Below are 16,874 nucleotides of genomic sequence, written 5' to 3'. Positions count from 1 at the left end.
GCCGCATTAATTCACAATTGAGCCAGCTGATTAAGTGGTCACCGTTTTGTTTTATTTACACCGGAAGGTGAACTAAAACCAATCAGGTTATGGAAATGGCTCCAACAAAAAACTTGGATAATTTTCCCGTTTACATTGTTCTTGGATCCGGTGGTCATACTGCCGAGATGTGTACTATAAATATGGCCCTTTTACGAACTGACAGCGGAAAGGAAATTTACAATCCTCTACGATATGTTATCGCCAATGATGATACAACCTCACGAAGCAGAATCACGGGCGTCATGCAAAAAGTTGGTGTAGCACTGGATGATACTTCATTTATCTATGTACCTCGTAGTCGGAAGGTTGGTCAGAGTTACTTGAGTAGTGTGTTCACAACACTTTGGGCACTATTGTGTAGTTTCTGGCTAGTGTGGTATGACCAACCAAAGCTATTACTGTGCAATGGTCCGGGTACTTGTCTTCCATTTTGCATTGCTGTGTTCCTGTGGAAAAAACTTGGGCGCCTGTCTTCTAAAACAAAGATCGTATATGTGGAAAGTTGGTGTCGGGTTCGTACACTATCGCTCAGCGCAAAATTGCTTCGTCCGATCCTTGATTTACTAGTTGTACAATGGCCAGCGCTAGCCGAAAGTTACAAAAACGTCAACAACGTCAAATACTTCGGAAAAATTATGTGATCAATTTTATGAAACGGCTAAAACTGAGCTTTAACAACAGTGTACGTGCGATTGTGATCAACTTAAACAAACCATGTAATATAAAAAGTTTGATTTTTTTTTAATATATTGAAAATCTAACTAATTTACTGGGAAAGGCAATCATCCAGGTGATCGTTGATTGTGTTTTGCTCAACCTCCTGCCCACAATTAGGACATTGAATAGTGCTTTTCAGAATATTTCTCTGACGATACAACCTGGTTTCCATATCTTCTGGACTCCATTCGTTGGACGTTGAATTGCCATTGGGACGAGGTGGAGAGGTGTTGCAACTGGAAAGTTCTTCTTCGCTCGCTGATGTAAGATTGATTAAATCCTGTTCGGAATATCCGGCATTACGTAGGATTTCCTTACGAGAGGGACGTGATTTGGCAGTTGGTTTTACTGGGCGTGATGTAGCCGCTAGTTTTTTGAGTGTATGTTTGGGGAAAGCGACTTTAATGGCAATACCAGTACATCCGTCCATGTGGTCGGCAAATAAACAACGTTTCATTTTTCCTTGACAAATAGGACATGTAATTATATCATCATTTGGATTGGGGAAATGACGAGACCCAGACGGTTTAACATCATTCTCACGGTTGAAATCCTTCATCATTGTATCGTCGCCAAAGAACTCATCTATCACCGATGTGTCGGCTAATTCGGCAGCAGCTGATATATTCTGCAAATCGTTACTCTCTTGCGCATTGTCGTCATACTCATCATCAATAAGAATGATGTCCTCATCCAACAAATCGGCTGTGTCTTCGAGAATCTCCTGCTTGATAGCTTTTTGACGTTCATCAGCAGTGAGCGGCGTGGAACGTTTTGACGGCTGTTCTATAGCACCACTCTCCTCCATCGCATTGTCATTTTCATCGCTTTCATCGTCAGACAGTATCGCAATAGTCTCCGTTGTAGGCTCCCTTAACATAATCTCGTCATCCAGCACCAGCCAATCGTCGTTTTTCTGCTTGTCTTCAGGAATGTTCCGTGTTGGAGAAACTTTATTTGAGAGGCGCCTACGCTTCACATCACCTTAAAGAAAAAAAGATTTGAAATCTCTTAGGAGTGGAAGGGTTTTATTCCCTCACCTACTGGCGCTTCTGCATCGCTTTCAAAGCTAGGCACACATTTTTTTTTGTTATTTACTAAGGAATCAGAATTTCCATTATCACTATTATTGGCAAAACGTTTTAGCCACAATTCACGCAACTGTTTACGATCCACCTCTCTTCCAGGACTATTCTTGGAACTTACACCCGACGTGGGGTTGGCTCCCACTTGGCAACCACTACCTACAAAAGCTGCATTTGGCTTACTGGCGTTGATTCGACCAGCGGAGCCACCACCCCCGCTACCATTTAAATTTGCAAAACCAACAACGTTTTTCAAGTTTCCACCTGCCGGAGTACGGCTGAAGGGAGAGCTATTGGAATTACTTGCTGGTACATTGAATGGATCATTCGATAGACCTGGATAAGAAGAGGGTGGAAAGGCAGAAGCAATGGTAGACTGGCGATCGTTTGATTTAGAGGGAGGTGGCTTGGTTTTAGGGTTCAAGAGAAGCGTACCGCCGCCGTTGGTTTTGATTGGTCCTATAAAAAAAAAAAAACGAAAGCTTTGCAGGCGCTTACAGAGTGGGTAAAAAATAAGAAACGCACCTTTAGTGCCACCAAAACCTGTAATGCCATTTTCAAAGCTTCTCACGTTATTTGCATCGGATAATTTGGGTGTTGAGCTTATTCTTTTATCCACAGTGGGAAAGAATGTACGTAGATCCTTGCCGGTTGCTGGTTTTGTATCCTTTGACGTTTTTTGCTTCTTTGGCTTATCTGGACCCTTGATTTTCATAAAGGTGCCTCCGCAGGACTCCTGATGCGCTGCCCACCATTGGTCGTTTGGGCCCGGGGCCCGGTTCGAGGTACGTTTCACATAGCCGAAAAATGGTGCGCGGTTTGTACAGCTTCCATTGCAACGCCACCAGTGCTGTTTATACACGTCCACTTCATCGTGGAAAGTGTGGTATACCTAAAAAAATCATTTATTTAAGAAAGTTCGATTTTTGCTAAACAAAAAATACTCACTGTTATGTTGGTGCCCGCCACTTTATTTATAGCGTACATGACCTTTTTAAAATTTGGGCCATGACCACCGTTACCTTCCCGAATATTCAAGACAAAACAGTATGCATGTATCATTTCGTGCTATAAGTGAATAGTTTCAGTATTCAATTCAAGTGTATATTTTGGACCACAAACCAACATAGTTTCAACCAAGTCTTTGCGTGGTCTTAACTTTAGCAGAGGTTCGCTTAATCGAATAGTTATATCCATTCCAAAACGATTGCGCCTCGAATAACATATTCCAGCACAGCTATACATACGTTTACTCCACTCCAAAGTTACACATCGCAAGCGACTTTGGAAGAATTTGTCGTCGAAGGCCGAAAACAGCGCAGTAATGTCTGGAGTAGGATCCAACACTTCCCATTGAGGATGAACAAGATTCTGTGTGCGGTTCAAGTACTCCTCGTCTTGATTTGAAGTGGGATTGCTGCGCTTAATTCGCAAGGGTTTCTTTGATGGTGGAGGCATGCTGAAGTTTACAATCTCTGGTTCCTGAAAAATTAAGTAAAGTAAAATTTGAATTATTTTTTAAACATTGAACTTACGCTATCATCGCTATTTGCAGTACTACTCAAATCGATACTCGGCTCTGCATTCCACCGCCTTTGCATTTCCAGCGCAACCAAGAAATCTGGATCATCTGCCATTCTGAATTTTTTTAGCCTTTTCCAAATTTGTTTCACAATTAAATACTTTATAATATAGGCATATTTTTGGTTATACGCATCACAAAAATTGTATATCTGATGAACTAAACAATAGACGATTGACAAATATTTCTGCAAAGTGCGCGGGGAAAACTAGTAGTGGAATGATTAATCGAATAACCGATAATAAGAGACTATTTTCATTCGGTTAACGATTCACGAATTGTATCGAAATCTTCCTTTCGATTAATCGAGCGATTAACCGATTCATTTTGAAAATAATCGAAAAGAAATCATCAAAGCTGACTACTCACACAATAATGAATGGCGCGTATTCTTAGTCCAGCAACTAAGTCGAAACTAACAAAGTTCCAACTTAAATTTAAGTACCAACTTAAAATTTACCTCTATTCATAGTCACATTTCAGACTTCTACTAAGTAGTTTCGACTTAGTTTACGATATAGCAAAACGATTGTGAAAATGTATCGATTTTTCTTTGCGATATTTTGGTAAAATTACATTTTTATTAAATAATGTCAAGTTTGATCATCCGTTTATGTAATTTTTATTTTCATTGCATGATTATGCAAATAAAAATACATGTTTACTGTTTAGGTACGTGTATCTACTTTTAGGTACAACTTTTCGGCAAATAGGTGCAATATGAATATTTGGGGCCGATTACTCAATGTCTGGTTTAACACTAATCTGCGGTTAAACATAGTTACCGACGTTACAGACTCCCCGTTGTATGCATGGAGTCGAAGACGTCGATAACGCTGTTTAACAGCAGATTAGTGTTAATCAGACATTGGGTAACCGGCCCTTAGTATTCATTACTAGTGCTCAAAAATAATTCAGCTATGACGTCACACTTTTGTCAAAATTTTCAAGAGAGCGGTACTGCAATCAGCGCCACTTTCTGTATTCGTTTCACCATGGCTCTCTACCTATTTGCATTAAAGTTCGATACCTTAAAGGGCCATTCACATGCAACTTTCCTCGCTTTGCTTGACAGTTCAAACTTCGACAACAAAGCACAAAACGCAGAAGGTATGCTACAGGGTGGCGCAAAAGTAACCTTGCGATGCGTTGTGCCAAAGTCAAATAAATAGTCAGCAATATTCCGCGTTCTGGAGCAGTGTAGCGTAACATTGTTTATTAACGTGTATTTCGCATGTGTTTACTACACAAATTTCAAAACAGAACTGACATTAGGGGCCAATCGCAAAATTTATAGCATTTTCTGATAGGAGGATTACTTTAGCGCCATCGCAAGGTTACTTTTGCGCCACCCTGTACAATAAACGCTTTGATAGCTTTTGCGTTCTCCTTTTCCTCCAAATTTTTTATCTGTAAAATAGATAACAATATGATAATATGCATTAATAATAGCAATAAAATTTCCTATTTACCCTAGATTTGTCATTAAATACAAATGCAAGCGCACGTGAAAAGATGNCTGATAGGAGGATTACTTTAGCGCCATCGCAAGGTTACTTTTGCGCCACCCTGTACAATAAACGCTTTGATAGCTTTTGCGTTCTCCTTTTCCTCCAAATTTTTTATCTGTAAAATAGATAACAATATGATAATATGCATTAATAATAGCAATAAAATTTCCTATTTACCCTAGATTTGTCATTAAATACAAATGCAAGCGCACGTGAAAAGATGCAATTGCCAAAGCGGGCAAAAGTTGAGAGTTGCCCAAGATTTTGCTTCGCTTTGCTTTGCTTTGGTTCAAACGTTTTTTATGTGAGCATACTCATGCATATGCCTACATCGATCTTATAAGTCAAAGTAAAGAACTATCAAGCAAAGCGAAGAAAGTTGTATGTGAATCAGCCTTAAGCGCTTCTGTTATAGTGGCTGCATCGCTGCTGGCTGCTTGTTCACAAGATATCGGAGCGTAATATTTTTTGACAGACTTCCTTTGTCCTTAGGAAAATGTTTACACGCGAAAGTAGAATTCCGATGTCGCATTTTTACAGAGAAATGTATAGAAACAGCGCTTTCATTGCCACGTTTAACCGCATCTTAAGTTACAGTTACACCGTGCAATTTTTATTTACGAAAGTGATTTCTGCAAATCTGCAAAAAGAACTTTCTGGCTGTTTACATGAGAAAGTAGATATCGCAGCGTAGAAAAATTGATTGCATTGCTTCATTTAACCGCACCTTTACACTTTGCAAATTTTATTTCCGAAAGGGATTTCTAAAAATATGCATACAGGGGGTTCTTGCTGTTTACACGCATTTTGACAGAGAAGCGTAGAAAAAGTTCTTGCATTGCCACGTTTAACCGCACCTTAGCTACCTTCTACCTGTTCATGAGGTAAGAAGAAGAGCAGGAAGCTTACTAAAAAAAGGTAAAAGGTGGAAAAGACTGGTAACGCTACGCTTAAAAAAACAAACGAACAGTACTGAATTATCGATTTCGATTACCAACAAATTGTCAATCATATATTCAGCTCGTAAATTAGGAAAATTGCGGATTCGCTTCTGCAATTTTTTAATCCCATTCATGGAAGGACTTGTTAATTATAGCAGCGAAGACGAGCAGGAGGAGACGATGGATCGTATAACAGTAAGTTTATAAATGATTATGCATATAATACGCTGGCGATTTAATTAAAATAGCACTTATGAGAATATAAAAAATGGCGTCGATGAAAAATGTGTTATTCTGTATGTATACGTCCTTTTCGCGATATACATAGTAGATTTGAAGAAAATGTAGTTTATGATATACTATATCAGTTAATTAGCAATATATTAAGTTCAAAGAAAATAACATAGTTTGCTGTTTATGACTAGTTGCCAAATTCCTTTAGGCTGAACGCGCAAGCGGCGGGCGTAGCCCTGGAAAATCACGGCGTTCCTATGGCATGGACTCGAGCATGATGCGCGACGGCAGTGGTGGCGGTAGTGCACGCGGCACACCTACTGCACGCAGAGATGAGGTAAAAAAATTTGTAGCTTTATCATACATATATAGAAATAAGTGGTTTTGTATACTTTTTGTGGTGTTTCTGCGTTTGTACTTCGTTTATATGTAAGCCTTTTTTATCCTTAATATTGCGGTAAACCAATTTTGTATTTTAAAATCGGGCACTAATTTTCTTCGTGAGAACAGAAAAATTAGGAATAGACCTTGTTCGTTTTGAAAAAATATTTTATCATGAGTATATACATATGTTTTTTGTCCAAATTTTAAATCTGAACTTTACAATCTTTGTGAATTCCTTAACCGCTATTCGAAAGGCAAACTTATAGAACTAGAGAAAGTTTGCTAGTTAAAAAAAATCAATAAAATTTAATGGAAAAGCCTTTTTATTGTTTACGTATTTATCATCGCGTATTTATTTAGGATCTATAAGCTTTTCCAAATTATTTAATATATAATAAGTTTCGCTATTCGTTAGGCATTTCTATCATTATTTTTTGCAAATACATAGCTTTACTTTTTTATTGAAATTTTTTTATTAATAAACTATCCACTTTTGTTGTTATTGTTATATATAAAAAGTCGAAAAGTTACTATCTGCATCTCTACGTGCGCACACCTACGTAACTATAAATCAAGCCAGCGCCAGCCCTGGTTTGGTTATCCGTCAAAAGATATATAAAGACCGGCGACCTGAATGGAGCGCACAAATAAAAAGTGTAACTTAAAAATTTTGCACCAGAAAGAAAAAAAAAACCTTAACATTTTTTATAGGAATGCGATAAAAATTCGAAGGAGACTTTTTCTATGTGTGTTCCTATTACATACTTACATATGTAACTTTACTGTGTAGGAGTTGCGCTGTAATTGAACGTGAGTATACCCAAATTAACAAAAAGAAACAGTAATTTATTTCTTACAGGTTTTAGATTAATTATATACACATTTTGAAAAGTTATTTACAAAAACAACATACCTAAAAATTTCGATGGGAATGGGTAAAACTTAACTGATATCAAGTGGATATATTTAAGCTTAGAATTATATTAAAAAAGAGATACTTCGGCAAAATATTAATATTACAGTGCTTTGTACTAACTTTTATATTACAGGATTCACAAAGGCAGAAGGCTTCCTATGGTAGCGCCAGTAGGTCTACATCGTCTGCATTGCCTAGCCGCAACAAACAGCGTGACAACCGTGATAACAGACGAGATAGTCGTGACGTTGTACGTGACCATCGAGACGAAAGGGAGCCGAGGGACACACGACACTCGAAAGATAATAATCGATTTGACTACAAGGTAAAGTTTTCTTTAAATATATATACAGATCTGATCAACTAATTAGCAACGAAATTCAAAATGATATTGTTTGCAAATTATGTTTATTTATTTTTAATAATTTTCATTTAAAATATAATTTGACCTATAACAGAAACCACAATAATAAAAGTTTAAAAGCTTGCACAAATTGCAAAAAAATTAATCAAACTTCAAAAAATTGCCATCAAAATTTTAAAATTTTTAGTTAGAATATTTAGAAAATTTTCGGGTATGCAGTTTTGTAGCCCATCCAATTGTAGTATAAGAAAGTGCAAGTTTCAAGTCGTTGAAAATTACCGTTAATTTTTTAGAATTTTTTTTTGTGGAGGGTGTTGCTGTTTTTTTTTTCATATAAAAAAAAATTTGATCATGTGTTTTATGGCAGAAAATGCGAAAACCCTCCACAAAAAAAAAATTCCAAAAAATCAACGGTAATCTTTAACGACTAGAAACTTGCACTTTCTTATACTACAATGGAATGGGCTACAACTGCATACCCGAAAATTTTCTAAATATTCTAATTAAAAATTTTGCTGACAATTTTTTGAAGTTTGATTAAAATTTTTGCAATTTGTGCAAGCTGTTAAACTTTTTTATTGTGATTTCTGTTTTAGATTGAGTTAAGATTTATATTAAAATTATTAAAAATAAATACATAAACATAATTTGCAAACAATATCATTTTGAATTTAGTTGCTAATAAGTTGATCGCATCTGTATATATAAATATATACAATACATTCTTAAAAATCGTACCTGAATGAATTTGTTATTTCCAGGGCGATCGTTCGCGCACAAGAGAATACCAAAATGATTATAAGCGGGAACGTGACAGCCATGATAACCGTAGACCTCCTCGCGAAGACGATCGTTATCGTCCCTCTTCTTCTTCTTCTTCTTCATACAAGAATAGTCGTCATAGCGGCAATGGCCGCGATGAACGCTCACGTCACGATTTGTCATCTCAAAATCCTACCTCCTCATTTCGCCAGCATAATCACAATCGTTCATTTGATCATCGCCACTCAGAGCACTATGATCGCACTTCTGATCGAGCTAGTGGTCGCCATCGCCGTCGTAGTAACTCTCGTTCCCCATCACCTCCCCCTACACAGCGACATTCCCATAGTAAACGCTCCATGCATGATGAAAAATCTTATTCACGACATCGCACACGATCACGCTCCGCTACCCCAACACGTTCTGATTCACGTGAGCGCAGCCGTGAAGGACTTGCGCTAGAACAAGCGCGCTTGTCAGCTATTGAAATGGAGCGTAAAATACAACCTGATAGCCGAGCATCCAAAGATAAAGAAGTGCATACGTCGTCGCAAGGGGGCGGACGTAGTACGGAAGCATTATTGTCTCTTCCTCTTAGTGATACGGCGCCAAAACAGCCTAACTTGATTGCGGTGGCTCCAGTTTCCTTAAATAATGCCGAACCTGCCGTCATTCAACTACCTAGTTACTATAATCCAAATGTTATAAACCCTAACAGATATGCTGAGCAAGTGCAAAAACGCAAACTACTTTGGGGTGCTAAGAAATCTGAGGACACGGCGGCAAAATGGGGTAATGCTCAATTTTCACAAGATACCGATGGAAAAGTGGCATCTAAATTCATGCGTTTAATGGGCATCAAAGGTAGCGGCCCTACAAAGGCGGAGAGTCAAGAAGCTGAGCCGAAAAATGTGCCGTCTGTGGCGCCTGATATCAAAACTCGAGAAGTAATGTTCTCAAACATGGAACAGCAGTATGAAGTTGCGCGTCAAGCAACCCATACAATGCGAGGCGTTGGATTAGGTTTCAGTTCTCAGGCTCGGCCGTTTTAAAAGCATGAAGGAACCAAGTACTCGGGGGGGAAAGGTGTATTTTCGATTTCAGTTTGTTTAATTTTAACCAAACTTAACCTAATGATTCAGAATGTTAAATAAATAAAGTAAAACATTGTAGAAACCTACTTTAGAGGAAAATCATTGACGCAGTTGACGGGAAAAAGCCTCCAGTAAGGCAGCACTACTTCATGCCCAGCAAGCAGTTCCTAGTAGGTTACTGTAGATGTGAGTACTTAAGTAGGCATTTCTTGAGGCTTCTCTACGAACTAACGGACGAGATAAAACAATAAACTCAACCACGTTACCACCGACTTCGTCAAGCCATATGTAAAGGACCCGATTCTTCATAAGCAAATATTTAACTATAACATTAAAAGAAGCTTGTCAATTCTTATTTTATAGTTTTTTAGTGTGCTAGCGCATAGTTAAAATAACATTTTTAATTTTACGTTCACTTATTCATTTATAATTTCAGTGAAAAAAATTTATACATATGTGCCGTCGTCGGTGCTGGGCTGAAGCACCACTTCGAAAGTATAGTAATATGCGAAATATGGTGGTGCAGAATGGCCGAGGGCAGTTAATAACAATGATTACTCATTTACTTATGAATGTACTTATAATATGTAAATGGTTTCCTAAGGGTCTGTAAAGGGCACAGTGGGCCAGAAGATTGAAAAAGTGTCCAACATTGTTGCTTGACTATTTAAACGTGAAAAATCATAAACAAATATTTTTATGGTATAGCTTAATATGCAAGGTATCAAAATCCGTGGTATGTAGGTACATATATAGAAAAGTACCAGCTGTCCAAAAATTATTAAAAAATATTAAAACAATTATTGAATGGGTTTGAAACCTAATTTTTTATTTCATATGGCGATTTTATTTTTTCTCTCTGGCGTCAGCATTTATTTTAAAGGACTTCGTAATTTCAAAGATATGATTAATTCCAAAAACGATTTAAAAAATTCAATGCAATATAGAATAAAAATATGGATACTAACTGAAAGAGGAAATTTCTTTAGCATTGAAAAAAAAATAAAAAAATGTTTGGATTCACAAGGAGGCATAGGTTTTTTTTAACCTGAGAAAGTTAGAAGGACGAAATTCGAGGATGTTACCGAGTTCTTATAAGTCCTTAACATATAATTTTTTCATAAATAAATATTGCAAAATTTCCTTCGTCCTTATCCAAAAAATTTAATCTGTTTAAATTCTACGTCTTGTTAAGATTTCCATATATGTATACATATGTATGTATGTATGTTCGATAGTATCGTTCGAACCCTAGCCATGTTTTCTTGACCCATCCAGCTCAGTATGGCGATAATGTCTCACGGAAAAGAACTGGGTCATTCTTATTGAGGTTGCCAGCACTAATTTAATACTACTAGCAAGAGTAAGAAAAATTGCAAAAATTAATTTAATTTAATTTATTGTGAACTTTGCGCCAATCGGCATTTGGAGAAGACGTAGTTTTCAGTGCATTTTTCCACAGTCAGAAGCCCCCTCGTTATTAGTTCTTAGACCGAGGCGCAAGAAACACAGCTATTGTTTTCTTTGGAACAAATCGAACAGAGGTGTTCAACAGCTGATTATGACAGCTCGCAGAAAACAATAAAAACAAAATACATATAAGAAAAAGCGATTTTTGCCAAGTTGTCAACGTGAAACGCAAATAAATAAATTAACTAATTAAAATACACAAAATATATTATAGTTAAAAAAAGTAAACGGCCTATTGTTAAGATTTTTAAGCGTTTGACGTAATAGAAGTATGTCTTGGCTTAACAGCAGTCTAAGTACATTGAAAGGGCAGCTGACGACTCTTGCTCAGGAGGTGCTTGCCGAGACAGCAGGTCCAGGAGATGATGAATATCGGGGTCCAGAAATTGAAACACATATATCTCCTGAGCAGATTGCTGATGAACAAAATCAAAAAGAGCAGCTTAATAAATTACGCAATGAAAAGGATAACGAAGTAAGTCGGTGGGTGGAAGGAGAAAAGGGTGTTCTCTTGTAGCAAACAAAAAAACATATGTATATAGAAAAAATTGGAGCTAATAATTATCTCAAGGCAAAAGTCGTTGGTGTAGTGGTTAGCAGTGTGCGCTTCCACCCCGCTGGACCTGGGTTCAAGCCCTGGTCAAAGCAACATCGCAAAAAAATATAGAAAAAGGGGGTTTTCTTAACAGCGGTCGCCCCTCGATAGGCAATGGCCACAAATCGGAGGAAAAGCTCGGCCAAATACTAACACATAGTGTAAGCGCCAATCTATTATTATAATTTACTGCCTGTGAAAAGAAATATATATCTTCGTTATGGATAAAGACTACCATAATTCGTTAAATAACAATACACACTTAAATTTACTGCCTTTGAGAGTTCTATATTTCGTAATCGAATCTAATCCGTAATGGTCACATGAGGTCCAATGGACCTCAGTCCAACCTTGCGGCTATATAGTTTATATATGTAGAAACTTTAAAATCGATTTTGTAATTTCACCTGTTACTAACTAGAGTTTAATTCAATAATTTCAGGCCGTCTGGAAAACTAGTGTGACGTCAGTCGGTACACACAGATCGATTTGTAGAGATTTATTTTTGTTTGGGGTTCACTGGACCCCGTGTGACTAGTGTGGCAAATCGAATATTTAGCACATAGGTTTCTTATGTGTTAAATTTAGGGTCCGCAATAGTTACAACTTTTGTTAAAAAAAATCGCTCTTTAACAATTAGTTTTTTACTTTTATTTAATTTCTCCTTAAATAAACGTTATTTCTGATTTTTTTGTATAAAAATGGTTTATAAAATGGTAAAATTGTTATTAGTGGCATAAATTCTAATATTCGTTTGTACATTCTTATATATTTTTAACCGACTTCCAAAAAAGGAGGAGGTTATCAGTTCGTCGGAATATTTTTTATTTTTATGTCTGATACCGCATAACTTTGGACCACGTCAACCAAGGTGGTCCCATACTAATCTGGTTTAGATTCGATCATTGGATTATGAAACATATATATATATATTTATATGAGAATTGAAGTCGGTTGGTTTTTTATTGCTAAAAATTACTCGTAATAAACTAATGTATTCATATCAAATAACTCTGTCTAGCTTTGTTTTCTCTATGAATATACACTTATTAATGTTTATTATTTTTCCATAAAAGCCTAGCTCATTATATAACAGACACCATCCAAATCCACACTTCAAACTTTGTGCAAAAATTATAAAAAATCTGCAAAATGTCTGCTAAATTTTAAACTATTTTTCAGGCTTTTTAGAATGTTTTCTTTGAGTATGCAGTTTAATAGCTCATTAAATTCTAAGGTAATAATGTGCGAGTTTTAAGTTGCTAAAGAATCGCGATGATTTTTAATTATTTTTTTACTGACTGCATGACACACTTTTTTCATATAACAAAAAAAATTGTCGAATATATTTTGTATGAAAAAAAATTTGTAATGCAGTCATAAAAAATCAACCTGATTCTTTAGCAACTGAAAACTTGCACAATATTATTGAGCTACTGCATACTCAAAAAAATTCTAAAAAATCTGAAATATAGTTGTAAATTTAGCTAACATTTTTCAGATAGTTCATAATTTTTGCACAAAGGTTGAAATGTGGATTTTTATGGTGTTTGTTATATGATGAGCTTAACTTTTATGGAAAAGTAATAAATATTAAATAAATAAAAGAAAAATAGCAAAAATTTATCAAAATCAGCTGATCACAAGTGTACATTGGGCGTCAATTTGATTAATGTAATACATTTATTTTAAGAAGTACTCATTTTTTATTAAAATAAGTTAAATAATTAAATTAGCGTACAAAAACCAATTTTCCTTTTATTTTATTTATCCTTTGATTTTACGAGCCTTCGAAATTGGCTAACTTTGATATTCAAAATAAATATACTTTTTTCAATATTCATCAAAACGTTATGCACTTTCTTTAAATATAGTATTTCAGCAACACAATGGAAAACGTTTTTTGGTATTTAGCAAAAACTTACATTTTTTATAAAGTTATTCTTGAAAAAAATCAATAACTTTAAATTTTTTAATATGTATCTCGTTATTCATGGTGTTATAATTTAAAAGTTGGTAAAATCCTGTAAAATAACAAAGAGAAAGTTGTAAGCCCAAGGCCCAACTCATTTTTCAGAATTTCCCGATTTCGACAATAAAATTCACCGATTTCGCCCGAAATATCGTAAAATTCCACACCCATACTTACAAAAAAAAAAGAATGTATTTTGATATATTGCTGGTCTTTCTGTTGTTTTCTTTTTATGTAACTCATCCATGTATTCATAAACCCAACCAAACTTTTATAAAGTTAGTTAAAAAATAAAAAATGTTTATATAATATTTACATACATACAGTGGTCGAAAAAATTTTAGTCGCACCAATTATTATTATTTTTTGTTATTTAATTTGAGTTTTTTTTATAAAAATAATATATAGTTCATTCCTTAACAAATACCATATAAATCCCAGTTTAAAACTTTTTGCAATATGTACATATATGAAAAAAATTCAACAAACTTTCGTAAAAATTTCGAGCTTTTTAATTCGATTTTCTAGAAATATTTTGAGTATGCAGTTTTGTAGCCCACTCAATTCTATTATAATAAAGTGCAAGTCTCGTTTTAGATTTTTTTTTGCCGAAGTTTTTGCGGTTTTCTTCCATATAAAAATAAATTATGTTTATTCGTTATATGAAAGCAAATGCGACACGGAAAATTCTAAAAAATCAACGGTAATTTTTGGCCATTTGAAACTTTTTCATACTAGAATTGAACGAGCTGAAATTCCCATCAGAAAAACGGCCCATATCCCAATTCCCCACGCAAAGTGAAATTCCGCGGGATTCGGGGAAACTCCCACGAGTTGGCTTCCCTGACCCAAGGTCAAGATCCTGCATGTTAGTTAGGTAATTTTGAAGTATATTAATTATAGTAAATAGTAGTTGACACAAGTATTCCAAGCCCTTAAGTCCAAATTTTACGTCTTATCGAGGACCAATAGAATCAAACAGAAATAAACAGTGTATATTTCAACACCTGATTGGAAGATCGACCTAGACGGGAGACAGTTCGAAAACGCCCTAACTCAGAAAACTTTTCCCTGCTTTAGACAGAGTCTTACTGAAAAAGGCCCTATTCCAGAATTTTATGGAAAAACACCCTATCGCAGAATTGGATTAAAGAACGCTCTATCTCAGCACATTTTAAATATATTTTCTTCAATCAAATTCTGAGATAGGGCGTTTTTATAAAATTTTCTGAGATAGTGGCATTTTCGAAGTGTCTGCCGAGATAGGGCGATCATCCACTCAGATGTCGATTTGCTTTATAAACAACCATGGATGATAAACTTGAATACATACATTTTTCTAATTCCAGATTGCTCTGCTGCGTAAGCAAATCAACGAACTGCAGTCGAAAATCGCCGATAGTGGAGGGGGATCTGTCAGTACCACATCTAAATCGGTAAGTTTAACCTGCTAGGTGGAAACGAAATTTTATAAAAATATTAAGAAAAAAATACCAAAATTGTTTGACTAGCTGAAATAATTTAGTGTCTACAATACATACACCCATCAAATCTTTGCAATTAAACCAGTTGGTCCACACAGACCCACGACCCAGATTCATATCTGACCGTTATAACGGCAATCACTATCGCTTAAAATATTTAAATCTTATTCCCTTGCAGCCTAGCAGAATATGTATAAATCATTTTTTATATGATTACGTTTATGTCCATACATACGTTTCTGCAACATACGTTTGTAAATACACGTTACTTAAATTTAAAAGGCCCTAAACACCGTAACTAACTAAACGATGTGGGGATTTTTAATTCGATGAAATGCCTCATAATCAATCAAAAAGTGAATTTTAGATTTTTAGTTAGTTGAGGCTTTTTGTATTTCAGCGACGATGTGAGATAATGTCTTTCTATATTGAGGTAACGATATGGACATTAGTGTATGTAAGCCTGTGTATATGTACGTACAGATATGTATGTATCATCATGATGTAGATAAAACTTTATTCTCGAGTTAATATTTGAATAGTGATATCGCTTTTAAAAAGGTGTATATCGCTAGCTTAGAGTGAAAAGTTCATAAGTCCCATTTTAAAAATTTTACAGAAGAGGAAACAAATTGTATTAGCAATTTTCTTGGAAGTATTTCACAAAACTTTAAACACAACATTTTACCTGTTTAAAGCAACGCAAAACTCCATACGAATCAGAGGGATTGGATCTTTATTAAACTATTTCGTACTACCTTGGTCTTATCGGATTTTCGGTGCTTCTTTTGGACTTGGCAAATTTTTCTTTTATTGAATATAAACGAGAATAACTAAAACAAATACCTTTATCCTTTTCGAAACGATGCATTTTAAATTTCTCCAGCCTCCTGTATCAAAATATGAGTTTTCATAAAAAAGTGGACTTAACAACTTTTCACTCTAAGCTAGCGATATATGAATTTATGTATGTATGTATAAAAAGTACTGTGACGCTTATAACATCAAATAAAAGCGATAAGCTAAACCACCGCTCTATGTACCGGTGCCATTGGCCTGTAAAAATGATATTGTGTTTCAAACAAGCGCAATTAATTTTATAGTGCCTTAAATCAATACAAAATAAAGTGAAACTAACTCCACAAAGCGGACATCATTTAACTCGCCAAAGGCATCATTTTATCTAAAGTGTCAAGAAGTTCGAACGTAAGTTTTTAATGGATATACTAATACATACATACATATGTTTGTATCAGCGTTGGCAAAATTATAATCTGCCCAGTAGATAATTACAGGAGTTAAAAGCCCTTCCGAAAGGCCTTCCTGAGAGTCAAGAGGCCTTCCACTCTACATTCCTTTCTTCTTTCTTTTTTATATGGAGTGGCACAAATTGAAGGGCTTCTGCTTTCGCTGCACATGGAGGGCGTTCCAGAAGGGTTTTCTTAGGACGTACTTCAGAAGGTCTTATGTCATTGTTATTGTGAACTGAAATTAAAAGCAAAATAAAAAATGGCAACTAGTTTTTATTAAACTTTTAACAAATTTGTAATCGTTATAAGTATAATCACTGAACAAAAATTTTCATATATGAAGGGTTAAATTTTTTTAAATATTTTGTTAGTCGAGTTGGATCTGTCATTTTGAATTTTAAGTAAATGACTTTAGATTCGTATTCAACGACCCAGAAAACCCCCAGATACCTAGTCTCATAGAAATCTACT

The 16,874-nt window shown here is 35.4% G+C and overlaps 4 protein-coding genes across 5 annotated transcripts in view; 3 read left to right on the top strand and 1 right to left on the bottom strand.

Annotated features, from left to right (window-relative positions):
• The first annotated feature begins 10 nt into the window (after window positions 1-10).
• On the top strand, window positions 11-807 carry Alg14 (ALG14, UDP-N-acetylglucosaminyltransferase subunit). The gene has a single exon (XM_017609886.1). The coding sequence runs from the start codon at window positions 90-92 to the stop codon at window positions 681-683; it is 594 nt and encodes a 197-aa protein (XP_017465375.1). The 5' UTR covers window positions 11-89; the 3' UTR covers window positions 684-807.
• On the bottom strand, window positions 390-3,657 carry mh (DNA-dependent metalloprotease SPRTN). Its single transcript, XM_017609882.1, has 6 exons — window positions 3,380-3,657; window positions 2,967-3,326; window positions 2,793-2,912; window positions 2,370-2,736; window positions 1,800-2,303; window positions 390-1,743 (listed from the first exon to the last, which is right to left on the bottom strand). The coding sequence occupies exons 1-6, from the start codon at window positions 3,479-3,481 to the stop codon at window positions 809-811; spliced, it is 2,388 nt and encodes a 795-aa protein (XP_017465371.1). The 5' UTR covers window positions 3,482-3,657; the 3' UTR covers window positions 390-808.
• Window positions 3,658-5,917: 2,260 nt separating this feature from the next.
• LOC108358502 (arginine/serine-rich coiled-coil protein 2) lies at window positions 5,918-9,714 on the top strand. Of its 2 annotated transcripts, none has more exons than XM_017609880.1 (4): window positions 5,918-6,073; window positions 6,321-6,449; window positions 7,546-7,737; window positions 8,538-9,714. In XM_017609880.1, the coding sequence occupies exons 1-4, from the start codon at window positions 6,011-6,013 to the stop codon at window positions 9,588-9,590; spliced, it is 1,437 nt and encodes a 478-aa protein (XP_017465369.1). In that variant the 5' UTR covers window positions 5,918-6,010; the 3' UTR covers window positions 9,591-9,714. The 2 variants fall into 2 exon arrangements, with proteins under 2 accessions (XP_017465369.1, XP_017465370.1); XM_017609881.1 differs by having other exon boundaries at window positions 5,967-6,073; window positions 6,304-6,449.
• Window positions 9,715-11,162: 1,448 nt separating this feature from the next.
• Window positions 11,163-16,874, top strand: part of Gmap (Golgi microtubule-associated protein) — a 64,661-nt gene continuing 58,949 nt past the window's right edge. Inside the window, exons 1-2 of the mRNA XM_017609878.1 lie at window positions 11,163-11,577; window positions 15,019-15,105. Of these exons, the coding sequence (XP_017465367.1) occupies window positions 11,374-11,577; window positions 15,019-15,105 (291 nt within the window). The 5' untranslated portion in view covers window positions 11,163-11,373. The remainder of the gene's footprint in view (window positions 11,578-15,018; window positions 15,106-16,874) is intronic.

The sequence above is a fragment of the Rhagoletis zephyria genome, unplaced genomic scaffold (genome assembly GCF_001687245.7).
Source record: "Rhagoletis zephyria isolate East Lansing unplaced genomic scaffold, Rhagoletis_zephyria_1.1 Rzeph_scaffold_00263, whole genome shotgun sequence".
In the NCBI taxonomy this organism is placed as follows: Eukaryota; Metazoa; Arthropoda; class Insecta; order Diptera; family Tephritidae; genus Rhagoletis; species Rhagoletis zephyria.
Note: the sequence above shows the minus strand (reverse complement) of the source record. Positions and strands in the feature narration are given on the sequence as shown.